Here is a 27,634-nt window from a genome sequence, read left to right on the forward strand (position 1 = left end):
ACTGAATCATCTCTTTACTGAAGCTTTTAACCTGACAGTCTGAACTGAACACAGTAACATAGCAAGTAGCACAGCAAGAGATACTGTAGAGGTTCCACTTTAAGTCAGATGGTCAATAAGATATTGTCTGATGCAATGGGAATTGTATCCACTAACATATAAACATAACATAAACATATTGATTAAGTTATGACCATGTGTTTTGTGTGTGTGTGTGTGTGTGTGTGTGTGTGTGTGTGTGTGTGTGTGTGTGTGTGTGTGTGTGTGTGTGTGTGTGTGTGTGTGTGTGTGTGTGTGTGCAGACAGCCGTTCCCTGCCGGTGACCGGGTGACGTTTAACGGGAAAGAGTGTATCTGCCAAAAATGTACACAGCCCTTGCCTGCCAACAGCCCTGCACCCATACAGGCCGTCCACAGTGAGTTAGAGAACTCTAGCTCTATCTGTCTTGTATCTGGTTGGGATCTTAAGATTTCAATCATTTCAACTATATTTAGTAATGCATGGTTCTTAACTTGTCTCTCTCTCTCTCTATTTCTATCATTCTCTGTGTCCAGACTGTTGTGGCTGTGGGAAGGAGTTTAAGAATGAGCAGTCTCTGGTGGCGCTGGACAAGCACTGGCACCTTGGCTGCTTCAAGTGTAAGGTCTGCAACAAGGTGCTCAACGCAGAGTACATCAGCAAGTGAGTTCTGCTTAACACGACCTCCCTACAACACCAGACACACAACTTCAATGACTAATATATTTGGACAGGACAACACCCAGATTACCAGATTAACCAGATATACATTATAAAGTATGAAGAAACAACACCCCAAGACGCAGCTACATATTACTTGTCAGACATACAGAACTGGTATTCCATACTGGTCCACAAAATCTTCTAAAGGAGGGGTTTGGAGGGTTCTTTTGACCATTGTTTTGGATTCCTCATTCCTTAATCATTATCTGGTAGGATTTATGTCCAAATCAGATTTGGGGTTTGAATTATATTGAATATTATATGAATCCCAAAAAATGAAAACGGCCAATTTTGGTACAGTCAATTAGCTTATTTATCTTATATTATCTGTTTCAAATGATAGAAACCATTTGAGAACAATCTGAGATGGTGGGTGTCATGGCTTGTTGATTTGACATGGTATGACCGTACAACACCATCCTCCCCAGACCTCAACACAACCTCCCTACAACCTCCCTACAACACCATCCTCCCCAGACCTCAACACAACCTCCCTACAACCTCCCTACAACACCATCCTCCCCAGACCTCAACACAACCTCCCTACAACCTCCCTACAACACCATGCTCCCCAGACCTCAACACAACCTCCCTACAACCTCCCTACAACACCATCCTCCCCAGACCTCAACACAACCTCCCTACAACCTCCCTACAACACCATGCTCCCCAGACCTCAACACAACCTCCCTACAACCTCCCTACAACACCATCCTTCGCATCTCTCAACGAAACCTAATTACTGTGCCAACCTCCACAGCCTTAGCTCAGTTCTACTTGCTTATGATCCTCTTGTAGTCTCCCATGTGGGCTTCTGTCCATGTCACATTATGACGATGTCTCTCACTTTATGTGTTTTACCTCAACAGAGATCTCTGTGTGTGTCGTTCCTCAGACACCACCTGTCAGAACTGGATGTCACCCATAGAGAGAGTATTTGATGGTAGCTGATTATTTCTCTCTTGCAGGGATGGGATCCCCTACTGTGAGGTGGACTACCATGCCATGTATGGCATCCAGTGTGAGAGCTGCAAGAAGTACATCACTGGGAAAGTACTGGAGGTACGTATGTATGAATCTATGGGTGGAGTGCTGGAACAATGGATGGATGAAATGAATCTTCTGTATAAGCTTCTATGGTTTCAGGTACAACTTCCTCATAGGCACAGACCTTGGATCAGACTACCCTCCCGCAATCCTTCCATTCACCATTAGGGGAAAACATAAAACTGACCTGAGATCGATCAGTGTCTAGTGACTTTATTCTACTCAGATGCAGTGCTTACTCAAACCATTCATTCTTTCCTGTTAGTCCTTCGAGACTAGACTACAGATATCCAGTGTCTGTGGTCTGCCTGTTTGTTTATTCCATCTCTACCTCCTGAGCGTCCCCTGCTCCCTCTCTATCTCTGGGCTAATGGCTTTGACCCTCTCCTCTCTCTATTCCCTTCCTCCCGTCCTCTCGGTTCCCCCCCCTCTCTCTCTCTCTCTCTCTCTCTCTCTCACACGCATGCACACACACACAGACACACACACACACACACACTTAATTACTTAATACAATTGCATTCAGTGAGATACAACTCTCAAATGTTCTTATTTGTTTACAACAAATATATTCACGTCATCCATTAGGTATCATCCAATGCTATAGTCAAAACAACACTAGTCTGTTTTTGTTGTTGTTGAAATAATAAACAAGATATACTGTCAAGATCTGCTTCAGCAAAAATAAGGCATCATTGTCACATCTACCTCCTTGAATCGGACCCTCCACCGAGAGAGAGAGAGAGAACAGGGGTAGAAATCAATGAGTGTGAGATGACTTCAGTGAAAAGAAGCTTGTTTTACAACGGTAGAGCGGAGGGTTATGGGATACTCTCTCTGGGGGGAGGGAGCAGGGGAACATGGGGAAGGAAGGCTCTTAGAGGGGGTCTTGGAAACGCGCCGTAACTCCCGTTGAACAGACACACAGTTATGGAAGAAACAACAATGCTCCCTTCACATCTCCCTTTCTCTCTCACACTCTCCCCTTTCATAAACTCGTGTCCGGTTCCAGGGCTTGGAACAGTTGTAGAAACATGATGACCATGCTTGTCTCTTTTATCCCTCTTTGCATCACATCATCACACAAAATCTAGTATACATATATCATCATGCCAGGAGTGGTATATATTTCATCTGTGTTACATGTTTCTAGGCCCTACAGTGTTGGGTCTGTGGCCTGAAGACCGCCAACCCCAGTCAGTCAGACATAGATTAAAGGACATGACGTGTGTGTGTACTGTATGTGTGTGATAACATTGCAGAGAGGAAAAAGGGGTCACGGCGGTGGTTTGTGTCACCATACAAGATCAGCATTAAGGCTACATCCTAAAACTCTGGCTATGGTACAGCAAATATCTTTGACCTTCACTATTTGCAGGAATTTATTGTATTTATTAATACAGCTATTCTCAGACCAAATCACAGTACATTGCATACTGGTCATAGTTAGCAGGGTTACTCTCAGTCACATGTACCCTGCACTTTAGAGGAATGGCAGGGATTTTTGCCGTTAAATGTCATGGCATTTGAATTTCATCAAGGCATGGTGCACAAACGGATAAGTCAATAGAGAGGCCTTCAGTTGAGTGGTCATGGATAGAGGGGAGTTTGGTTTCTGTTGATGAACAGAGTCTCAGCAGATATGGATTAGATAAAAATAAATGTGCATACAGTACATTTATGGAGAGAGAGCTGAGTAATACACAAAGTCCATAGTGCAGGACAGAGAGTGAATAGGGTTATGGTGCAGGTTAAAAAGGTAGAAGGGAGAGGAAGAAAAGGTTTTAGGTCCTATATTGATCTGTTTTTGGTTGGATGGTTTTAAAGACAGGACAAAGAGAGCAGACAATGTAATGCTTCTCTGCACACCCAAATCTGTTCAGCTGCTCCCCTCCCCCCTGCTCTAACCTCACTTACCCTAAATCCATTATGAGTTTCTAAATGGATCACCTCCCCTGCCTGCCTAGCCCAAAAAACTGAGGGTAATTGGGGGGGGGGGGGGGGGGAGCAGAGAGAGAGGGGTAGAGAGAGAGAGAGAGAGAAATAAATATAATTAGAAGGGCAACCTTCCTCTCACCTCTTTTAACAGTTCTGCACCTGGTGACCATGTCCATAACCCAAAACACAACCGTATCAAACCCACACCTCCATCACAAACCTCAAACATGACAACCCATAGGGCCTCCATTCAAACTGCCAGCTCATCATTTTAGGAACTCAAAACCTTGTCTATATGCAACAACTGGCATTTTCCCCAGCAAGTTTACAAAGGAAGTACTGTATTTTCATACAGTTCAAGCATTATCTACTTTCCTCCACTGTCATACCTTCTATTTTTTTTTATGTGAATCCCATCCTGGCCTCTTATCATGGTGTATCATTTGAAAGCTATGCCGTAGAGTTTCAAAGGGAACTTCCTCTCTCTCAGAGAAGTTCCGCTCCTCAGAGATAAGCATGAGACAGGGTGTTATCCAGGAAAGAGGGAGCTGATAGGCTATTTCCTGATGTCCCATTGCCATGAGACATGATGCAGGAAGAGCAGGCCTGACCGCCCCAGGGGGTTGTGGGTAATAAGCCCATCATGAGGCATGATGGGACATTTCAGTGAGAGAAGGAGAGCTTTTAGGGGCGTTATTGAAGAGTTATTATATTATATATATGAAGAGTTATTCAGGTGAATGTGAGAGAATGTCATGTTGGTTATGAGACATTCTGTACATTTTTTGTTTGCCATAAAACTGCAAAGGGTGAGAGAGAGACAGACAAAGAGAAAGAGAGGGGAGAGAGAGCTAGGGACAGAACTTTTTTTTAGCACATTTTTGCCACCTCTAAGGGTTGTGAACGAATGAATGATTAGTGCTTTTGCAAACGCAACCTTAATGCAATCCACACCTTGACATCACCACAATAATATACACACATACATCAGCTCTAGCACCCCAGACAGCAAGAATGTGGAATTATATACAGTAGGTACTAAGTGGTGGCTACTGTATCATGAGATTAGCATCTGATTATGTGTTCAAATAGATGAGAGCAATTCTGTAGATACCCTAGTCACTCAGTTAATAGTCCAGAACTGTAGAGATTGTTAGTTATATTAGTAATCCGATAGTCGGTATCTCTCTGCAATGGGACAGTACATAGCAGTGTTTTGTTATACCAGAGCACCCTCGTGTGTTCAGCATTAGTATTGCAGTTTCTTTAATGTTAGGACTATCAGGCTCCCCTTTAATTAGTAATGTAAATTGAATAAGCGAAATGAATTTGAATTAGTTTACAGGAACTTGAGGGAATGGCTCATCCAGCTGTGTCAGCTCTCTGTAAACCAATAAAGCTTCATACCAAAATGCTGTCTCAGTGCATTCTGTAAGCTGCACCATGATATGTCTTTGTGTGGAATTACTTTTGAAAAAGGGTTATTGGTGTAATTTCTACTAGATAAAAGCCCTGTATCACATATTTAAAAAAATATATTTAAAAAACAAGGTGTTTGAATGTATCTGCAGCATTATTACAGATATGGTTCTATCTGCTTCGTCTGTGACTCCAGTATCATGTATCTCAGTGTTGTGTTTCCACTTGGTCCAGTCTGGTGTATGACCTCATGTCTGTCTGTCTGTTTGTCTGTCTGCCTCAGGCTGGGGAGAAGCACTACCACCCTACATGTGCCCGTTGTGCCAGGTGTGAGCAGATGTTCGGAGAGGGAGAGGAGATGTACCTTCAAGGTAAACCTCTACCCCTCATTATCTCTCTCTCAACCTCTATCTCTCTCTCAACCTCTATCTCCCTCTCATTTTCTTTCATCCCTCCCTCTTTTTGACTCTCTGCCTCCCTCTTTTTCTGCCTCCTTGTCCCTCTTTCTTTCACTTTCTCTTCCGTCAGAAATGGACAGAGAAACACAAAAATATCCATATAAATCAGTATAGAAATGAACTTCTGTAATAGGCCAGCTGCTATAAACCTACAGTAGATCAGTCTATGGCTAATGAATTGGATTACGATATGAATTTATGGCAGTGGTATGAATCACCACATACACGCACACGCACACGCACACGCACACGCACACGCACACGCACACGCACACGCACACGCACACACACACACACACACACACACACACACACACACACACACACACAGCCCTTTTATTTACTGCTCCCAGAGGAACAGGAGCTGTTAACTTGGCTCCAGGCTGTGATTTACTTCAACTCTTTCCCTGCCATCTCTTAGCCATCCGACAGCAATACATTTCCTTGTGGAAATGGCTTCCGGAGATTAGGGCTGGTATGAGCATAATTCTCTGTGACAGGGAGAGAATGAGGAAAATAAACAGACAGATGAGTCATGTAACAGCCCTCAAAATGGTGTTTGTGTTTCTTTGATGGACACTGGGGTCAGAAATTAACTTTGGATATGAACAATCAATGATACTCTCTCCCTCTTTCTCCCTCAGGTTCCTCTATCTGGCACCCTCCATGCAGACAGGCAGCCAGACAGGAGGAGAAGAGTAAGGTGAGTGTACAGTATACAGTATGCCTCATTAAGAACTCATTACAAGGAACCAGGTCACAGACACGAGGTGGCACTCCCACACAATCTACTACCACACAGACAGGACCTGTTACCCAGGGTTCTCTACCCTACAGTAACTCTGTATCAGTTGCATACCAGCCCCCCCCTCCCCCTCCCTCCCCAATATAATTCAGCTCTTGTTCCCAGAAGCAGGTGCGGATACAGCTCAATGACGTCCCTGAGCATCAGGTTTGTGACGTACAGCCCAACCCCAGCCCAACTCCTCTCATCCCCTCACTCTCTGCATGGGTTGACCCTGCCCTTTACCCCTGAACTTCAACCCCTGACTGGCTTCACGCTCTGTAGCCACCTAGCGGGCCTGTCCACCTATAGGCCACAGCACTCCCTTACCCATAAAACCTGTTGGCCTGATCATGTGATCATGTGACCGCACACTGACCAACGCTGTGACGCAGGAGTCACCAACTCTGGTCCAGCGCCGCATTAACACACCTGTTGATTCAACTAATCAAGGTCATGATGACTCGATTGGTGGAATCTGTGCTGTGCTGGAACAAAAGCCTGCGCACCCTGTAGCTTTCCAGGACCAGGTTTGGTGACCACTGCTGCAGAGGGTAGTATTGTCACAGCTTGATGAAGTTGGCACTGATCACTTTGAACCCAGTGGAGATTCACTAATGACCAACTGTACTGTGTTTGTCTGACATCACAGTCACAGTATGTGTCAGGGGACATTTTTGCTCACTACACCACTTACCAGGAATGTTGTTAGAATGTTGTTAATGTTGTACTAGAAGATTTTGAGTAGATGAGTTATATGTTAGCGATTAACGTAGGCAATTCTAGTCTTAAACATGCACTAAATCTGGACTCACTTAGGTTTGCAGAGGTGAAGCATGAGCTTTTAGTTAAAGATAAATACTGTATTATACATACTGTATTCACAGCATGTAGTTTAGTTCTAAGGTCTGCTCCCTCTCTCTCTCTCTCTCTCTCTCTCTCTCTCTCTCTCTCTCCCTCTCTCTCTCTCTCTCTCTCTCTCTCTTTACTTCTCGTTACCTATTCCCTGTTCCTATTAACAACAACCAGTTAATCCCCTTGTTGTGGATGTTGCAGGTGACCAGGACCTCATCTGAGAGTATCACCTCTGTCCCAGCCTCCAGTACATCTGGCTCCCCCAGCAGGGTCATCTATGTAAGCACTAACCTTCCCTCACCACCAGGGGCCAGTGACAGGGCAGCAAAAGAACATGAGAACACTGGTGGTTATCTATCCTGGTCCCGGAGTGACAGGATGTAACAACGTTTGTTCCATTTGCTGGAGCAAAATCCTGTGCACCCTGCAGCTCAGCAGGACCAAGATTGGTGACCACTGCTTCAGAGTTCAACTCTTCATTTACATAGAAAGTAGAGTCAATAGAATACACTTGAAAGTTATTCTCATTGATAATTGAATTGAACACTGAACTGTTGTATTCCTCTGTGTCTCAGGCCAAACTAGGAGATGAAATGCTGGACTATAAGGACCTTGCTGCTCTTCCAAAGGTCAAGGCCATCTACAACATAGACAGGCCCGACATGCTGTCCTACTCTCCCTACGTGAGCTACCCTGCAGAAGAGAGACACTACGGAGAGGTACTGTAGGGTACAAGAATGGAGGGGAAGAGGTCTCTCTCTCTCTCTCTCTCTGTCTCTCTCTCTCTCTCTCTGTCTCTCTCTCTCTCTGTCTCTCTCTCTCTCTCTCCTTTTTCCCACGCTCCCTCTCGCCACAGGCATACATAGAGCTGACCCTTCAACATTTTCTCCCTTACTAAGAGAAAAGAACTAACCTTCATTCATCAGTCGTACACAGAAACACTTCAGTGAAGTAAAGGACATGTTTTACTTCCTATAGTGTAAAGCTAACTCATTCCTTCAGTTTCTCATGGCTTACTGACAAAATGTCTCAAATTGGTCATACATTCAAAATATATTATCTATATCAATAGATGTATGGGTCACACAATTCTACTTTGTATAGTTTTGATTGTATATCACAATTTGCTTTGGAATGGTATATTTTGGATCATATTCATTGAACCAGATGAACATTTCCAATCTGCTAACTACAATATTAACAAATGTCATATCATTGTTTGTTGATTAACTCATGTGACCTCATGTGAGTTCATCTTACTCATTTGCTTTCTCCCCTTCTTCATTTGCAGTCACCCCAGTTGCTCTCTCCTACGCTAACAGAGGTAAAATACCACAGTATGGACCTCATACAGGGCTCCACCCGCAAATGACTCATTTGACCATTCCCCTTAACGTTGTTTTATGTATTATACAGTACTTCTGCAATGTTATTGGATGATTGTGTTAGTACATTGTCTGTGTGTGTGTGTGTGTGTGTGTGTGTGTGTGTGTGTGTGTGTGTGTGTTTGATGTCAGAAGGGTGTTTCATGGAACTATGCTGGCCATAAAGTGATTGATCCCGTCCATTAAAAGCATATCACTGTAATCATTGTCATCAGATGTGGAGAATACATTCCTCTCTGATACCGTCCAATAATTATACCCCACTGTGATTGCAGAGGGACTGAACGTTTGGTATTAGGTATTTGGCTGAATGTATGGTGTGTATGACATAATTTCCTGTGTGTTTCCAGGGTGATGGAGAGAAGTCTCCCCGTCAGAGGAGGCCCTCCAGCCCCAGCTCTAACAGCTCCCTGGGGGGGTATGGACGATATACCCCATCCCGCTCCCCCCAGAACTACAGCAGGCCAGGTACACCCCCAAACCTCTCTCCCTTCTATTGTGATTGTATATCAAATACTGCATTTATATGTCTATTTATAGAAATAATAATTGTAATATAAAAAATACATAAGTAACTATGTTATTTTTTATCGTACATCATGTTGTTGTATGCAAATCCTTTGATTTGACTACAGAATTCTATTCATTTCTTGCTGTTCTTTTTTCCACTTGTGAATTTTCCTATGCCAACATTTCATGAATTTCACTCCATTCTCCTCTTTGAATGAGGCGGCAATGCCAGCACTACAGATGTAATTGTAAATTTACAATTGTACCACCCTGCATGAAGGCAAAAATGCGTTCTTTTATGATAAAAAGAAGCACTTTTGTTGAATGTCCATTTTCCTCCATGAGAGACTGAATATGTTGTTTCATCCATTCTGATTGGCTGCCCAGGCCCAGAGCTATACATTGGTGGTAGATACAGTGGCCAGGCACATGACTCCCTCCCTCTCCCCTCCGCGTACATGGGAGGCCATAAGTACCCCTCCACCTGGGCTAGGGACTCCTCCTCCCTCCCCATGCACTACTCAGGGGGTGGTAAATACCCTGCTGGGTCACCAGGGGGATGTGGGGGTATCTCCCTGCCCCTCAACCCCACCACCCTGGCCATGCTCCAGCAGCACAACTACATCCCCTACTTCAGAGGTACAGATGCACGCTGGTATGGGCCACGGCCAAGTCCAACACAGATCAGGTCTATGGTCTCTATGTATGTGAACTCTATTTAGAGACTCACTCTGGCCACTCTGTGATGGACTTGGTTTGGTTCCTGGTGTGTGGAGTGCTGTGATACTGTAGTTGGGCCTCATGTGAGCCCTTTAAAGTAGACCTGCACTTGGAGTGACGACAGTAAATGGACCCCATCCTAGCTGTGTGCACCAAACCAATTGATAGTTATAGATAGCCCACACTGTGTTTCGTATAAGGATCACATTGAGGGTTTTAGAGTTACTGTTTTACTTTTTAATGAGATATGGGGAAATATGTCATGTAACAGTGTATCCCACATTATTTGCATGGTTTCTGTTGCTGTTGCTTTGGAATAATGGTTTTGCAAATGAGGCCTATTGTTTCTCTAGTTTGAGCCCCTCAATCCCCCACCCACTCCCTATCACACTTGAACATACACTAGAGCACTGTTTTATAGATTTGAAGGACTATATCTTCCCCCTTCCTCATGCACGAGGTTGCCTTACTCACCACACAGGTGTGATGTGCCAAACCACCTCCCTGTGCTTCGTTTCCATCTCCCCCTATCCTCCCCCCTAGGCTTCAAACAGGACCCCCTATCCGAACCTAAACCTAGGACATCCCTGCACCTCAATTTACCTCCTCACCAGACCGGTAAAGCACCAGACCCCCCTGGTCTCTCCTCTCTCTCTGTGTCTCTCTTTCTCTCTGTGTACCTACTGGTTGTGTTGGGTCTCTTGTTGTGCATCAAGGTGTCATGTTGGGACCAGTCAGTTTGTTGTTCTGCTTGCCCTTTCTTATTGTGTCTGTGATAGATTTTCTCTTCTTGTCTCCAGGTTGTCTTAGTATTCTCTTTTTGCATGGGAACCTTGTGGACATACTGTACATACTTGTGGATATGTTGATACAGTGCCCTGGCATTTGTGTACATATTGGTTTCACCATTCAGACATTACCACATTTTATGCATAGTCTCCTTATTTCAGGGTACCCAAAAGTAATGGGATCAACAGATTTATCAAATGTCCAAATTAAGCACTAATGTTGAGTATTTGGTGGACAAGCCTTTGCATGCAATAACTGCCTAACGTCTGCGACCCATTGACTCCACCAGACACTGGGTTCTTTGGTGATGCTCTGCCAGGCCTGTACTGCAGCCATCTTCAGTTGTTGTTTGTTTTGAGGTCTTTTTGCTTAAAATATTATCATCAGGAAATGAAATGCATGTTCAATTGGATTTAAATCTGAACATTGACTTGGCCAGTCAAGACCTTTCCATTTTTTGACCCTGAAAAACTCCCTAGTTGCTATGGCAGTATGTTTTGGGTCATTGTTTTACTGTATGATGAAGTGCCATCCAATGAATTTGGAGGCATTTGCTTGCACTCGAGCAGACAAGATGTTTCTGTACACTTCAGAATATATTATGCTGCTGTCAGCAGTTACAATCGTCAATTAAGACAAGTTAACAAGTTCTAGTGGCAGCTATATATGCCCAAACCTAATACCCCCTGCATCATGTTTCACAGATGAGGTGGTGTGCTGTAAATCTTGGCCAGATCCTTTTTTATCCAAACTTTCCTCTTTCAATCACTCTGGTCCATGATAATATTCATCTTATCTATCCACAATACCTTTTTTCCAGACCTGCAGGCTTTTTAGGTACTTTTTAGCAAACTGTAACATGACCATCCTTTTTGAGGATAACTAGTGGTTTGCACCTTGCAGTGAAGCGTTATAGTTTGGCTGGTGATGTATTCTGCGGAGGGTAGTCTCTGACACATTCGCGCCTACCCCCTGGAGAGTTTTCCTGATCTGTGGGACAGTTGTTATGGGGTTGTTCCAAAATGTTGATTCAGCCTAATAATGGCTTCCTTGACTTTCATTGACACCTCTTTGGTCCTCCTGTTGACAGACACCAATAGCAAACTCCGAAGGCAAATGCAAAGCCTAGAATCAATACTACACATTGACAGCTCGCTTATGCCTGCACAAATGATGTGATGGAACACACCTGACTTACCAGAAACACCAGTTGAAACCAGGTGAAACCAATATATACACAAATACCATCAAATAAAAGCTGAGAATCTCTACTTTAACCTTATAGTAATGTTTGATTTAAATTTCAAACTTTTGGAATGTAGAGCCAAAAGAAGCTTCACTGTCCCATTACTTACGCAGGGCACTGTATGTGTATTTCAGTTACATGTAGTATTGAGAAGAAGGTGGCTGATGAATTTCCATTCTGTGGTTTTTAGTTTTGTGCTACAGTGCAGTATACTGTATGTCTGGTGGGATGTAACTGTTGGCTTGCCCTTGACTTGAAAATGACTGCTTGTTTCTTTCTATATTCTTTTGTCTTGCTGTTGTTGATATTTTTTGGACAATGCTTTGTCTTTTTATTGTTATCCAGCGTTTTTTAACCGTGAACCCCTTGGTGTCAGGTGGTGTTTGTGTATGGAGTGAATCTGGGTGAAAGTGCAGGTTGTTCTTGGGTGTGGGAGGGGGTTGCTGACATGGTGGTAGTGGTGTGGGTGGGTCTACAGTATGATTAAGGGAAATGGTCTAGTATCTAGATCAGTGGCCTGGGGCAGAAGCACAAGATGAGTCACACACAGTACTGAGTATTGAATTAGTGTCATGAAAATGGTTGACATGACCGAAACGTTGACCAATAAACGTGTGTTAGGGAGTCATTTGTACAGTATCACTGAATTGCATAAAGAAATGAGATAACGAAAATGGATCCCTCAGCACTACCCAACACAGGCTCAGCAGCAAGATCAGCCAAACTGTGGAGGCCCACTCTAATATCCATCAGGCCTTTTGACTATCAGGCAGATTTACTGGGCTCTTCAGAGGGAATGCTCCATGATAAGTGGGGAATTTCACTGTTGTGGGACTGATAATGTCTCATGAGCAAAAACAGTGAGAGAGAGAGAGAGAGATAAATAAATAGAGAGAGAGAGAGAGAGAGAGAGAGAGCAGAAAGAAAGTGGGAAAGAGAGAGAACAAAATAGATAAAGAAGAGATAGACGGATTAAGTTGCAGCTGAACGTTTGCACTATAAATCAGATGGGCTGTCTAAGGTTAATGTGGTTTTTCCATAGAAAGGCAGAGAGATGGAAAGTAAAGTTTTCAGAGAGGAAGATGAAAGAGAAGGAATGGAGGAATGAAAGAGTGGAGTGGCGGAGCTGTAATTTGGGGTCTGGTTGCCAGTTGCAGTGGCACATCACATGGTGCTCTGGGCTGCTTGCCTTTCAGGCTCAAGCGGTTCCTAACACCGCATGAAAGAGTGCTGGTTGTTTTTATATACTGTGTTTGGTTTTAATGGGCTATCAGGTTCACTGTCTACTTGGTGAGAGTATATTTAAGTGTTTGAGTGATTGTGTTTGTGGATGTGTATCCCTCTCACACAATTAGAAATAGTATAACATATATACAGTATATATATCATGTTTAAATATGACTGTAGTAATGAGTAATGGAGACACAGAGAGTGAGAGAGAGAGATGATAAGAAGAGGAGCATAAGGGAGGTAGAGAACAAGCAAAGAGACAAAAAAGAGAGAGAGTCGGAGGGATAAATGGCACAGTGGCAAAAAGCAAAGATCTTAGCATTATAAGTTCCTATATGATGAAAAGCTACCACACTAATTATATGCTTATTTATAGATGGCATAGTTGATGGGTCATTTCCCCCCCCTCCCCTGCTCCTATCCTCCCAGTCCAGGCCCCCTCCTCTGACCTCCCCCGTCCCTCAGGCTTAGAGACCTGCCTCAGCTCCAGATGTGTGGAGGAGCTGCCCTGCAGATACACTGAGGCCTGCACTAACAGCCCTGTGTGTGCGTGTGTGTGTGTGTGTGTGTGTGTGTGTGTGTGTGTGTGTGTGTGTGTCTCAGAATGACATCATCCCCTTGCATCCCAGCCGCTGCTTTGCTCAGCCTTTTGTTCCTCTCACAAAGGGAGTGTGTGTGCTCACACAACTAAAATCCCTCTCATCTCTTCTCTTCCTCCTACTTTCTTGTCTTTCTCTCCACTCTCCCTCTGTTCTAAGCTCTGAATGTAGATGTGTATTAGCTCTGGCCTGCAAGGTGCCAGTAACTTAATCACCCAGCCTGTATGACACAATGCATTGTGTTGGACTGTGGTCATAATCCTACACAGACACACACACACACACACACACACACACACACACAGACACACAGACACACGCACACACACACACACACACACACACACACACACACACACACACACACACACACACTTTTTAACATGCTTTCACGTCCGCAATGCATTTGTTAAATGTAAAGTACCTTCTCCCTTTACATGATGGTCATAAACTACAATGGTGCAAGAAATGTTATTTGATTTCTAAATGGCAGGGTTATCAAGTCAACTTGATAATTGTAGTGACAGTTCAGCTTTGACCAATAAAGCACAGCATAACTCTCCCTCTTTGCCCCTCTTTTTTGTCCACCACTCTTGCTGCCCCCCCCCCCCCTTTCCCCATGGAGGTAGTGAAAGTGGTCGGAGTACCCCCAGTTTGTCCACTTATTCCGACGGCAAATCTCCCTCCTCTACGTACGTGGCTGCCCCCCGGCATTTCCATGTACCAGGTAGGCTTTACCTCGCCGCTTCGCTCTCTCACCCCTGACCCCTGACCTCCCTCGCTCCTTCCCTGTTTATTGCCTCCCACCGTCTACTGTCCAGGTCTGACAAGGTAACAACTACATATGGATGTAAAGTGACCTCTCATGTCTGGAGTTGAACCTGCCCTTTACTCTCACTGTCCTCCTGTTGTCTTTTTATGTGTTGTTGGTCATCTCTCTACTTGTCTTTCTGTCTGAGCTATTGTATGTCTCTGTATTTGTACCTGTCTGTCTGTCTGTCTGTCTGTCTGTCTGTCTGTCTGTCTGTCTATCTGTCTGTCTGTCTGTCTGTCTGTCTGTCTGTCTGTCTGTCTCTGTCTCTGTCTCTGTCTCTGTCTCTGTCTCTGTTTCTGTCTCTCTCTCTAGCCTGTGTCTCTCTATATTATGTTAAGTACTGTGTGTACCACTCAATAGCCCTACTGTAATATCACCTTGTAATGCCACCACATACTGGTATCACAAGGTTCACATGTCCATTTTTGATGACATCATAACTGGCTGACAGATCTAGACTGCTCTCTGTAAATCTGTCAAATTTACTTGATAAGTATTGACATTTTTATAGTGTATTGCTCGTGACATTGGTTTTTCTACTAGTAAAATTCCATTGATCCACCACATTGCTTCCATTAACAATTAAAGTGTCGCTTACTTGAAAAAAAAGCTCCATACTTGGATGCTGTTGACTTAAATGAACAAAGCGATTATCTCTTTAATGGTCTCTCTAACTATTGTATTGATTGCTTTTATACGTCTATTGTTTCCAACTCTGGCAGTCGCTGAAACAGTGCAGGAAATGACCCACATGTGTTGAATTTGATGAGTCATTGTTCCTAAAAAGAGCAAAGTGTAGTTAATGTGTGACAGTTGTTACTAAGTATCTCTGACAGAATCGTGTTTGGGTCCAATGAAATTAAGATGGATTAGATCAGCTTGAGACAAACATGCAATAGCACTCTTGTCAATTACATCAGTTGCCCTTTTATTTATTCTGAGTTTGGTTTTATATTTGTATTATGCTAATATGTTTTTTTCTAAATACAGTCATGAATGATGTGCTTCAATTAGAATTTTCTTTGTACTTATTTTATGAATATATGCAATTATTGAAATGAAATGAAATATATAGTTAGCCATTTACCATTTCATGTGAGTGTTTTTAGGGTGCCCAACTGATCTGTTTCCCTGGGTTTCTGATTTACATTACCACAATGTTATGTTTTGTATGTGTGGCATGAACAATTTCAGCAGGTGATGATTTCAGAGAAAAAGCTCTGATGTGCCAGATATAATAAAACTACAGATGTCCTGCATTGAATCAAGCATATGCTGCTGCCCTTCCCTCTGCTATTCCACCCCTCAATAACTGCTAACTCATGCCTCTTTTTCATTCTCTCTCTCTCTCTTTCTTTCTTTCTCTTCCTTTCATCCTGGCTTCTTTCATGTTCTCTCTGCCTCTCCTCCATCTTCAGAGACTAAGGTCAAAGATAATATTTATAGAAAACCCCCTATCTACAAACAGCATGGTACAGTCCACTTTCTACATTAACCTCTGTCTCTGCACGATGTGTTGCATGTCGCCTGTCCATACGGCTCATACTGACCCATACTCACTCAGTCTGTTTCTATTGAAAAGGCTTTTACCTCTCAGAGTTCTACTCTATAAACCTTGGAGTGCACTGGTCACTTCAATCTCAAGTAGAACTTCAATTCCATGGAGTCTTATCTCAAATGAGGCTCTGTAGGTTCAGAAACTGAGTGCCACTTTAAATAAACTATTTACTGAGCCTGATTTACTTTGCCTGGTGTGTCCTGCACAATGAAACCAATAGAATAGTACCAGAAGTACATACTCAAAGCAAAATCAAGTACTTTCAAGTACACTGGTATTTGACAATGTATTCGACCTGATCTGATCTGATATGCAGTGCAATTCTTTGTTGCCTGAGTTAAAAGCCTGATATGGAAACCCACAGTGGCTACATCTTTGGTACTGGTGTTGTGTTGATATTCTTTCTGGTCATCACTCCATGCGTGCCCACATTCATCTCAGTAGCTCATTGGTTGCTGGTAGTGTTGTGAATGCAAGACCTGATTGTGTTGTTAGTGTGTCCATTGTGATTGGTTGGAAACATGAATCACTTGGTGTTGTGTATTGATGGTGTCTTTGTCAATGTGTTGTCCACTTAATGTCCACTTTGTTTTTAATGTGTTTTAATGTATAGTTGCTTTTTTGCCATGGATCATTATAGGCCTGTGTGTGTGTGTGTGTGTGTGTGTGTGTGTGTGTGTGTGTGTGTGTGTGTGTGTGTGTGCGTGTGCGTGTGTGTATGTGTGCTGTATTTCAAACATATAGATGTTGAATATGGATGCATGTACCGTACTCTATGTATCTCTTATGGTCTTTTTTTTAACATATGAGTCCACAGTTTAGATTGTGTGTGTTCTAGTGTGTGTTCAGGCTTTAGGTCATGAACAAGAGATAGATCCTCCACAGCAACTCTCGCTACTATTTTAGTATTTGATGTTTTCCACTGGTCGTTTGTGCAAACAATTCTGTCGTAGTTACACTGTAGCATAGTATTGTTACTACAGTATGGTCGTTGCTGTTTATGTTTTTGTTGTTGTTTTAAAGCAGGAAACTGCATGGCCCCTTTGGAGATTCTCAGGCTGTCTCGTGATGATGCTGTCATGTTGTCATGTTGATTTACCATAAGATGCACTCTATGCATAGCATAGCTGTTTGACAGATGTGTGATACAGTCACATGTGCTGTTCTGTATGCTGTAAAATAGTTGTGCGGTTTGTAACATACTGTATGACTATTTTACAGCCTCTAGAACATCCTGGCAGGAAGGAGATGACATAAAGGTAGGTGTCTGTTAGTCTGGGTTTATCTTGGTTTTTCTGAATATCACATTTCATAAAACATATTTTCCGTCTGTCCATTTGCCTTTCCATCATCCATGATCTCTGTGTCTCTGTATGTGTGTGTGTTAGACAAGGACCAGTTGGATGATCCTAAAGAGTGAGATAGATGGACAGTCAGTCCCAGAGGACCTCCTGGACCCCCGCAAGTCCACCTGCAGCCTTCCCACTGACACCTCCCAGCCCAGTGAGTAATCTATCACACTCACACCCTCACTTGACTGGCATGGCCTCCACCAATGAGTCGCCAGTTAGCGTGGATGCACTTACAGTATATCATCAGGTTGAAAGTGTTGAAGAGAGAGCCAATGATTCAGTCTCTATGCATGTTGTACACTCTATGTGACTATAACAACAAATTCCTTCTCCACAGATTTCCCCTACAATAAGTCTGCTTCCCTGCCTGGATATGGAAGAAATGGCATATACAAGGTGAGTTCTCATGCTCAAATACTATGTAGTATGGCTGTATGTAAGAGGAAGCCAGAGTAGTGAGGTCCTCCTCTGTAGTCAACATGCGTGACACTGTCTCACCCCTCACATCTGACTGTCATTGCTTAGCTATTGTGTCGAGCGCCTTCATCACGAGTCATGTACTGCTGTCTCTCTCCGTCAGAGGAAAAGCATCACACACACACACACACACACACACACACACACACACACACACACACACACACATTCGATTGTCCCTCAGTACCAGCTGTCTGTAAGTAGTATGCGCCAACCCCACATGTGGACCCCAATGATCCAATGTAGTGCACCAATTAAACCTAGCATTTAGAATAAGTGTTCTCCTAGCATATCTCATTCATTAGGGGGCTGTGGGGTGAGACTTTGGCATTGGTTAGTCCAGGGGGTGGTTTGGTTCCATTTGGCCTCTCTACAGAACACAGAGTTCTATGAGGTACTGGAAAGTGCCTCATAAGTGGAAATGAGGTGTGCCTGTCGCCATACAGACAAGCTTAACCAAGCATGTTTGAGATTAGAAGTCCATTTAAAAGACATTGCTTTTAAGGCTCGCTCAGCTCACCGCTTATTAAAAAAGGTGCTGCACTGATTGCTGGGAGGAAGACTTGCCAGTTCTGTGTGCAGTGCTTAAATTTACCACTAGATGGCTCTTAGATGTGTATCTCTTTTTCCTGCCATTGAGTTGTGTAAATGGCCAAGGGAAAATGTAGACCTCATCCGTGAGAGGCTTTGGCTCTCTTCATAATTTCAACTTACTTCATTTCCTTTTGTCCTTTATATTATCATCACTAATAGATGAAAGGGAGATGAAAGTCCTGAATTTCTTGTCATATCAGTGATCAGGGGAGAAAAGAAAGGACACAAGGACTCGAGACTATGATTTCAAAACTACTGAATCAAACATTCTGACTTATCATTAACACAGGAAGTCATGAAGCAGAGGTTAAGAGTTTTGTATTTTTCTAAATCTAGAGTCTAGATTCTTGGAGCGAGGAAACTTCTTTCACAGCTTTGATATCAGATTCCATGTATCATTCAGTACTATTCTCACCACAGGCCTTGTTAAAGTAGTTTATTATGATTATTTGGATTCAGCTGGGGGTATTTGGTTGAACTCTAATGATGTGTTATTGATGCTCATACTGTATGTGTTTGTTGATGGATAGAGTTGGGGTAGACAAGGGGGGGATAGAGACTGACTGGACTAAGGAGGAAATGACAAATGAAGACCATGTCAGACTTGTTGAGCTTTACAACAAACTGTTCTGTTATAATTATTTAACTTGATTGGCTATTGCCTCGATGCAGCCAGTTAGGGCATGATGGATACGTTTTGTGGTTTTAATATATGGTTTATGTACAGTATGATTATGGTGGATGTAGTTTAGATTTATCTCCTAAGCTATGAAAGGAAAAGTTGTTATTCTGCCCCCCCCCCCCCCCCTCTCTCTCTCTCCCCCTGAGATATCCATCATGTGTTTAAAAAACAGAGATCCAGTTACATTAAGACTGAAGCTTGAACCAAACCAGAAATAATGCACATAGCCAACCCAAACAAGGTTAGACACAGTGAGAAGTCCTGTCAGTTCACGATTGGGAGTGTGGGAGTCAACTCTCTTGGACTGTAACTACCCTCAAAAAGTAGTGTGGAGTAACAGCAATCCTATACAAAACTAAAGTCTGCCCTCATCTGTGAATGCTTGGCAATGTACGGTATACGGCATACGGTATACGGCATACGGTAACTGTAAAATATGGCCGGATGGGGTAGGGAGTTTGACCTTGCCTGTTTTTAGTCTTAACTGAGTCTGTGTGTGTGCGTGTGTGTGTGTTCTCTCCAGGCTGCCGACCTTCCAGATGATGACCCAGACCAGGACTCCCACAGCTGGGGAGGAATGAGAGGTAAGATCAAGATACTCCATAGATCTATGATACTAGATCTGCAATGCCACTTGCCATGTACTGCCATGTTGGACCTGATAAGCAGATATAATCTTATATTAAAAAAAGTTTCTGATCTTAGATCAGTGTGTAGAGGCAACTTCTGGCAGGTCTGTGATGTTATTTTGATGCAGCTGCAGCTGCAGATTTAATGACAAGAGGTTCAGGTGAGGGAGTTTTAGCTCAAGGGGTCCAGGAGCCACATCATTTTGCCATGAGTTGCAACAGATGTGTGTGTGCTTGTGTGTGTTTGTGTTTATTTGTGTGTGTGTGTGTGTCTGTGTGTGTGTGTGTGTGTGTGTGTGTGTGTGTGTGTGTGTGTGTGTGTGTGTGTGACGTACACAATACTTAACAGCTGTCTGCCTCAGCGTGCCCTTGCTGTAGCACCGCCAAAGAGAGGACCAGGGGTGCCAAGTTCGTAAATGCATTGTTGCAAAGACTGGTGTGTGTGTGTGTGTGTGTGTGTGTGTGTGTGTGTGGAGGAGGGAGAGAGTTGAGTGGGCACAATGGTTTATTAAGCCTTTGACGCACTGAGCTGGAACACAATATCTCAGAAGATATAAATCACTTTCATTTGCACGCTTTTATGATTTTTTTGCTGAAATTTATTTGCATGCTCTATTATGGTAGTTTTGATAATTGGCCTCTTACTGAAATAATACTACTACAGTCATTAATCTGCTGCATTATTTTCTCCTCCTCTTTTTTCTCCCTCTCCATATTCCACCTTTTCAGAGTACAAGGTAAGGTTCTTAGTATTTCTCATGGTATTGTCTTTGGCTAATAGATACAGTACAGTATATCCCTGATCCAGTTGTTTGAGATGTTGTGTGTTTTAAAGGAGTGTGTGCGTGTTAAATTAGTGTGGGTTAAATGAGTGTGAGCGTGTATTTTGTTTGCAGATCTACCCCTATGAAGTGTTGGCTGTGACCCACAGGGTGAGGGCGAAGCTGCCCAGAGATGTGGACCGCCCCAGACTGGAGGTGAGAATATCCCTCTCTCCCACTTTTTCATGCTCCGTCTCTTTCACCCACTGTTTTCCTCAGTACTAAGTGCCTAGTTCTGGTGGCGAAGGAGAACTCTCTCTCTCTCCTCCCCGTCTCTCTCTCCTCCCCTCTCTCTCTCTGTCTGACTCCCCCATCCCCTCTCTCCCTCTCTCTCCTACTCCCCCTCCCTCTGTCCTGTGAGGCTCCAGTCTCCAGTAGAGTCAATCCTGTGGTTATCTTGTGGTGTGGAGCAGATCCTACAGGGAGACTGAGCTCTCCAAATGACTCTGTCCTCCCTCAACCAGTCTATGACCACCCTATGAACTCTCTATGAACCATGTATGTAGCTCTGGTCTCTGGGAATCTCTCCCCAGGGTAGTCGGAACGTCAGGACTCCGAGGTGTGACTGACGCAGAAGATGCCCTCTGTGGTCAGGAATACCGACCTCAGGTCTGTGTTCGGAGTCGGTTGGGATTGTGTGTCAGACGCTGGGTTTCCAAACCCTGTTTTTCCCACCAAGGCTCTGGCTCTTGACTTGTGGCAGCCCTGCTATGGATTGTAGTGTGTGTTTGGATTAGGCCTGTAGCCCTTATAAACAGGTATGATGCTAAGCCAAGAGTTCAAAAGAGTCACTTAAAGGATGAATCTAGCCACTTACAGTCTTTGACAATATACGTCTATTTTGACATGTTACACAACCTACTTGTCTCATACCCAAATATAGCTATACTCTCAGAATAAGAGAGTTGAAGTTGAAAATATGATACATTGTATACAGTAGTGGGGATTCAGTATTATTGGTCAGGGTCATTGCTCCTGTGGTTACTGGCTGTCATTTTACTAACTCAGCATTTCTCAAGGCCCACATGATATCTGTTTTCTCTTTCTCTCTCTCTCTCTCTCTCTCTCTCTCTAACTCATCATGTTTAACAGTTCCAGCCACAGGTCCCCAGTGCTCTATAGTATTCTCAGGCAGAGGCCTCGTTATTGCCATAAACCGTTGAATGATATTTTTGATAAAAGTTTCCATATTAATCTGCAAAGTGGGTCACTGTATGGGGAGAAGTCGGCCCCTTTCTGCTTTAACAGTAGTGGATCAGGACCACACTATGTGTCAACACCATCACACTGTGTACCACCTACATGTCTGTGTGTGCAGGTATGTGTGTGTATGCTCTGTAACCTACTCTAGCCTACCTCAATCATCAGGGTTTCCCAGTGTTGCTTAGGCTTTGTGGCAACATTATCTGGTGAGCTGTCATGTGAGTGTGTGTGTGAGGGGATGTGTGGTGTTGCCTGGGGCTGATGGGCTGGTCGACCAGCCACAGACTTAGAGTTATGAGGTGCTGATTTATCATGCTGTGTATCTCCCCCTCCACATCCACATTGTGCGTGTGTGTGTGTGTGTGTGTGTGTGTGTGTGTGTGTGTGTGTGTGTGTGTGTGTGTGTGTGTGTGTGTGTGTGTGTGTGTGTGTGCCCAGTGAATATAAGAGCGTCTGTGAGTCTGTATGTCAATATAAAAATGTATAGGGTTATCTCTCCTTTAGTTAGGCTGTGGTTGTATGTGATTGAGCAAGAGTACTGTATTATGCCCTGAGTGCTAGACTATTAGTCATCATCTCTTGCATCTCTTGGGGGGGATGCAACATTATCTAGCACACACACACACACACACACACACACACACACACACACACACACAGAGAAATGAAGCTTTCTGCAAATCTGCTGTGGAATGCCATTAAACCCACCATGAGATCACAATTTTTGCTGTGGCTATTTAACAGTATGACAGCCACACTCGGCCCATTGGTTCCCAATTCAAAGACAAAGACATATGCCTCTATTATATGGATGGATGGTTGTGATTAGACATCGTTATTAAGTCATTCATTCCATGCCTTGAACCAGGGTGACTTACAATGCATGTGGACATTATTACAACAAAAAGACACAAAAAACACAATAAAACATTAAGCATGAGTACACAACATTAGGGACTAATGCATCTGCCTTTAATTGGTTCTGATAAGCTAGAACCAAATGAGAGCACTGAAGCTACAGTATTTAGCACACACACACACAGACACAGACACGCACACACACACACACACACACACACACACACACACACACACACACACACACACACACACACACACACACACACACACAGACACAGACACACAAACACACACACACACACACACACACACACACACACACACACACATAGCCCCTGTGAGGTGTTTTCATCTGAAGTAATGCCAGTGTTGTCTTGCCTAGATTCCACACACTGCTGGAGATGGCTGGTAGTTATGGAAACCAGGTGATCAACTCTCACATGATGACAGCCCATGTCTAATTTACAGTCGGAATCGTTAAGGTGAAGCAGAGCTGTAGTTGACAGTGGATTCTCGTTGCCAGCTCAATAGTTTTATGATATAGCTGTTTATGTCCTTAGTCAAAATCAATACCATACCATGCTTTTGTTCCATTCTACACTTGTGACATTTTGAGAGAAGTAACTGAGTGTTTGTAATGCGAGCCAAGCATGGGTTGGACTGAGCTCTTGTTTGGAAAAACTTCTGAGGCGTGGAATTTGATTTGGTGTGTTAAACCTCGATATAGAAGACATTCACTCGGGACTTGTGTCTAATAAAATGCCTGCTCTTGTGCTGAACACAACAATGGTTTCTTCGTAATGCTGGATTGACGTTGTGGGCTATAAATGGTATCATATGGCCTGATGGTGAGAACAGATTTCCTAATCCATACATTTGGCTAGCATTGTTGTAGGCTTAAGGAGCAGGTTGTGGTAAAGTGCTAAATCAGAAACAGAGTAGACAGAATAGAATTTGATTTGGTATTACACATTTTCTGTTTTCTATTGAAATGGGAATTCTAGACCAGAATTTGTTGGACTATTGTCACTATTTTAGTCTTGCTATGCTAATCAGTATGCTAACCTGTTTGTTTTGTGTCTTTCTCCAGAGACACCTATCACCTGAGGACTTCCACCACGTGTTTGGAATGACCATTGAGCAGTTTGACCGCCTTGCCCTGTGGAAGAAGAACGACATGAAAAAGAAAGCCCGCCTTTTTTAAAGCCAAGCAACTCTAAAGAGGGGAGGAAGAAAAATCTCTGCAACATCTGTCCTATCCGGAATGAGGAAGAACGGAGAAAAAAACCATCTGAAATATCTATATATGCACCGCCATACTACAGTACTTTACACCTGCTAAACATCTCATCTCAGCCATTATAAGGAAGGGGGCTCTATGGGAACCTGTTCACAATGTCGCCATAACGTTGAGGCAACGTTGGTTACCTAGCTTTTTGTATGCGATGTGGTCTGAATGTTACTTTGATAACCTGGTGGATGTAGAGGAGCTGCATTTGCATGGCCTGTGACAGCGCTCCTCTCCTCCCTCTGTGTGAGTCCTGCATCCCTCTCTCCCTTCCTCCGCCAAGAGAAGTAACAGCTTTTCTAATTGTTGTGTAGGCCTTTTCTCTTTGCCTCTGTGTTTCTCACTGTTTTAATGTATGCACCTTTTAATGTGTCTCTTCTGACTGGAAATAATTGCTCTTTGTTTTTCACAGCAGTATCTCTCACCCACTCTCTCCATAGCATATGTGCTGTGTGTCTGTCTCTCGTCTCCCCTACTACTCACTGTTCTTCTCTCTCTGTTGCTCTCTCATTTGTCTTTCTCTCCGTCTCCCTTTCTCCCTGCACCCACACCACTGTAGACTGTCCTAGTCCCTGGTCCACCAACTGCACAGTGTATGCTCATATCTGATCAACAGATGTATCATTTTACAGCAGTCATCCACCCATGCACTGCTACAGCATAACAAGGCAAAAGACAGAGAGAGGAAACTACAGTTTGAGCTTTTGAGTCTGTTTTCTTTTTCCTCCAGAATCTGTCGAAGCACCTTACTATATACTTTTGTGTACGTTTTTTCTTAAACTCTGAGAAAACTGAGAAAAGTCTACGTTATAATATAAAGACATGTTCTTCTTCTATGTGGGTAGTTTGATACCCATGCCATGGTAAGTTGAAATAGGTTATTATGTGTATCTTATATTGTCATAAATCAGTTAAGAGTTGGGGTTGGATGAGGGCCATGGGAAAGCTATGAATCATGGGAAAAGGCCTTAGCAGTGGCACTGCAGATACTCATAGCAGATGTATGATAGGGTCAGGTTCTTCAAAGTCCTGTTGTCAAACACAGCATCGCCAGACACAGTGAGTGACATGCACTCACATCAAAAACCTACATTATTTTTATAAGCTATTTTTGACTCCTGGATTGATCATCAAGCTTTTTTGCAGGCGTTTTAGATGAGTGAATCATGATGCTGTCCCTCACTATAACCTCACCCTGATTCTGTTTCCCTGTTACACACTGACCTGTAACAGCACTTAAGCGTCAATGTTTGAGGTCTTGCTTGATTTCTAACAAGGTAATTGTGCTTTACCCTCTTTGATAGAGAATTAACCCTTTATATGGTTGTTGTTTGTAAATCATTTGGTATAAACAGTCACATACAGTAGGCCTACGTAGTGGAAGTACATTGGCTTTGCTCTGGAAAATGAACCAATCAACCATCTTCAGAACTAACATATACAGTACATATAAACATATACTGGACATACTGTATTTGTGTCTAAGAGTTTATACAAGTCCCAAGTTATACAGTATATTGCTTTTAGGGCATGCATGGAAATGAGAGATTGAAGTCATCTTCCTAGCTGACTTCACAATGGTTATGTATGAAAACTGCTGAAAGACTGTAATCTACACCTACAGTAGGTCTTCCTGTATGTGGTTTTCCTTTTTTACCATAGTCTCTTGTTTTGGTTAGTTATTAAACAGCTGCTTATGTTTGATATTTATTTATTGAAATATTAAGGGAAAATTAGAAGGGTATAATGAATACTGCCATGGAAAACAGGTCTAGTGGCAAATGTATTATCAACAAAAAATAATCTGAATACATATCAAATTTGATTTGATCAGATTATATACATATCAAATTCGATTTGATTTGAATATACAGCACATTTTTATTTACTCCTTCCGTAAGTAACACACTAACTGTTGTCATAAAGCTCATGTCTCCTGTTTCTGATTTCTAATGTTAATCTGCAATTAAAGTGCTTTATTGAAACAAAAAGAGTCCACAATGTATCAAAGTGCTTGAGTGTGCCTCATTGAATGTGACCAGCAAGATGTTGCAAAATGCAGTGTATAATATCTTCTTATCAAATGGTAGTTTATCCAGCTGATTTTGGAACAATAATGTGTGTATGAATGTGTGTGTACAGTAGGTAGGTTTTGCAATTAAAAAGGGCCCTGTTTAGTGATGTTAAATGCCCTTTTTGGAAGAATGCATAACTGATGCAATGTTGCTGTAACATTGAAAGGATATTGGTGTAACATTGCCAATAGTAAAGAGCTCTTCTCCCAGAGCAAAGGCACAGTGGCGAGTGGTGAATGGTGGTATGTCATGCTGTATTTGACCAGCTGTGGAAACAGTAGTGTAAGCTGGGAGGCCACAGACCCAGACCCATTATCCAAAACTCTGGGTAGAAGTTACCTTCAGGCACAAATCTAGGATCAGATTACCTAGGTCAGATCAGCTCAGATCTGCATAGCCAGAGGACCTTTCATCCTTTCAGAGATCATCCAGGAAAACAACATCAGTCTCTCACATCAAGGTCAACAGTGTTGGAGTGAGAATCAGTATTTGCAGTTTTTTGTTCATATCAATTGGAGTTACCAGATGTTTGCCTCTTGGATATCAAATAGACATACAGTTTGTAACAAATATCACAATGTCAATACGTGTCAGTGTTTTTTGTTTGTTTGATTACAGTAACATACTGGTTTGTCCATTATCCAGTACAGTCAGTCAGTACAGTTTTTATAGAATGTTTCATGGAAAAAAAGTCTGTCTCATTGCACTGACCCAATGTTACAGAATGACTAGTCTTTGTCAAATTAGTTCTTGTTTTACTATTGAGGCTCTATTTTTGTTGTTTGCAAAGACAACTCTGTAGTACACAATAAGGGTCATTATGCACATGCTAAAAGAGATATGGGTCTGTCATAACTTTTAATTTGCATTATGTGTGCAAAGAAATAAACAAACACCTGTGTAACCAACATGCGAATAAAATAAGAGTTAAAATAAGGGTTGTTGTCATGCTTTAACTAAACCTTTTATTTTGCTTTTGTTTCATTATTTATTATTTTGCTTCGCTGGTTTGCAAGAAGTACAGATGTCCATCTTAAATAAATGTTTCAATACTGTTTATTTTCCTGTGTGGTTTTTATTTAAATCTGGATAACACTATGCTGACAATTTCATCAGTGGACTGAGCTCTGGTGATATTCTCAGAGCAAATTAAACTAGCTGAATTTCAGTAGTATTATAGACATTTTGTACATGCAGTCTCTTCTTTCAGTTCCCAGGAAACTACTTTTTCCCAGGAAAGTCATGTTGCCTCCTTTACTTATTGATTTACAATCTGTCCTTTCCTCTCCAAACTGTATTAAACCAGGACTACAGGAGTAAACACACATGTAAACAAATATCACATTTATCCAATGTGTTCTTAAGGAACTGCAGCACAGGGAAAGAATAGAATGGACAAACTGTCCTCAATGAGTCACTACACACTCTTTCTACAGATTTCGTAAAAGCTTCTTTTTTTTTTTTTTTTTTCCACGCAGTAAGGAAATGAGACAGGTGCTGATGATAGGAAGTGAATCATCCTGAATCATTTGATTGATCATGGTCTCATGGCCACGGCT

The 27,634-nt window shown here is 42.7% G+C and overlaps 1 protein-coding gene across 2 annotated transcripts in view; it reads left to right on the forward strand.

Moving 5' to 3' along the window:
- ablim2 (actin binding LIM protein family, member 2) overlaps positions 1 to 27,099 on the forward strand; it is a 42,822-nt gene extending 15,723 nt beyond the window's left edge. The window contains exons 4-22 of one of the 2 annotated variants that reach the window (XM_083673009.1): positions 303 to 415; positions 555 to 681; positions 1,710 to 1,803; positions 5,429 to 5,516; positions 6,248 to 6,306; positions 7,444 to 7,521; positions 7,818 to 7,961; positions 8,534 to 8,566; positions 8,978 to 9,095; positions 9,525 to 9,776; positions 10,401 to 10,475; positions 14,347 to 14,448; positions 17,315 to 17,352; positions 17,482 to 17,596; positions 17,783 to 17,841; positions 19,722 to 19,782; positions 20,557 to 20,564; positions 20,724 to 20,804; positions 23,803 to 27,099. In XM_083673009.1, coding sequence (XP_083529135.1) covers positions 303 to 415; positions 555 to 681; positions 1,710 to 1,803; positions 5,429 to 5,516; positions 6,248 to 6,306; positions 7,444 to 7,521; positions 7,818 to 7,961; positions 8,534 to 8,566; positions 8,978 to 9,095; positions 9,525 to 9,776; positions 10,401 to 10,475; positions 14,347 to 14,448; positions 17,315 to 17,352; positions 17,482 to 17,596; positions 17,783 to 17,841; positions 19,722 to 19,782; positions 20,557 to 20,564; positions 20,724 to 20,804; positions 23,803 to 23,916 — 1,759 coding nt within the window. In that variant the 3' untranslated portion in view covers positions 23,917 to 27,099. Of the gene's footprint in view, positions 1 to 302; positions 416 to 554; positions 682 to 1,709; positions 1,804 to 5,428; positions 5,517 to 6,247; positions 6,307 to 7,443; positions 7,522 to 7,817; positions 7,962 to 8,533; positions 8,567 to 8,977; positions 9,096 to 9,524; positions 9,777 to 10,400; positions 10,476 to 14,346; positions 14,449 to 17,314; positions 17,353 to 17,481; positions 17,597 to 17,782; positions 17,842 to 19,721; positions 19,783 to 20,556; positions 20,676 to 20,723; positions 20,805 to 23,802 lie in introns of those variants that run through there. The other variant, XM_083673008.1, reaches the window with a different exon arrangement.
- Positions 27,100 to 27,634: the final 535 nt, after the last annotated feature.

This window comes from Argentina silus, assembly GCF_951799395.1.
Source record: "Argentina silus genome assembly, chromosome: 1".
Taxonomy (NCBI): Eukaryota; Metazoa; Chordata; class Actinopteri; order Argentiniformes; family Argentinidae; genus Argentina; species Argentina silus.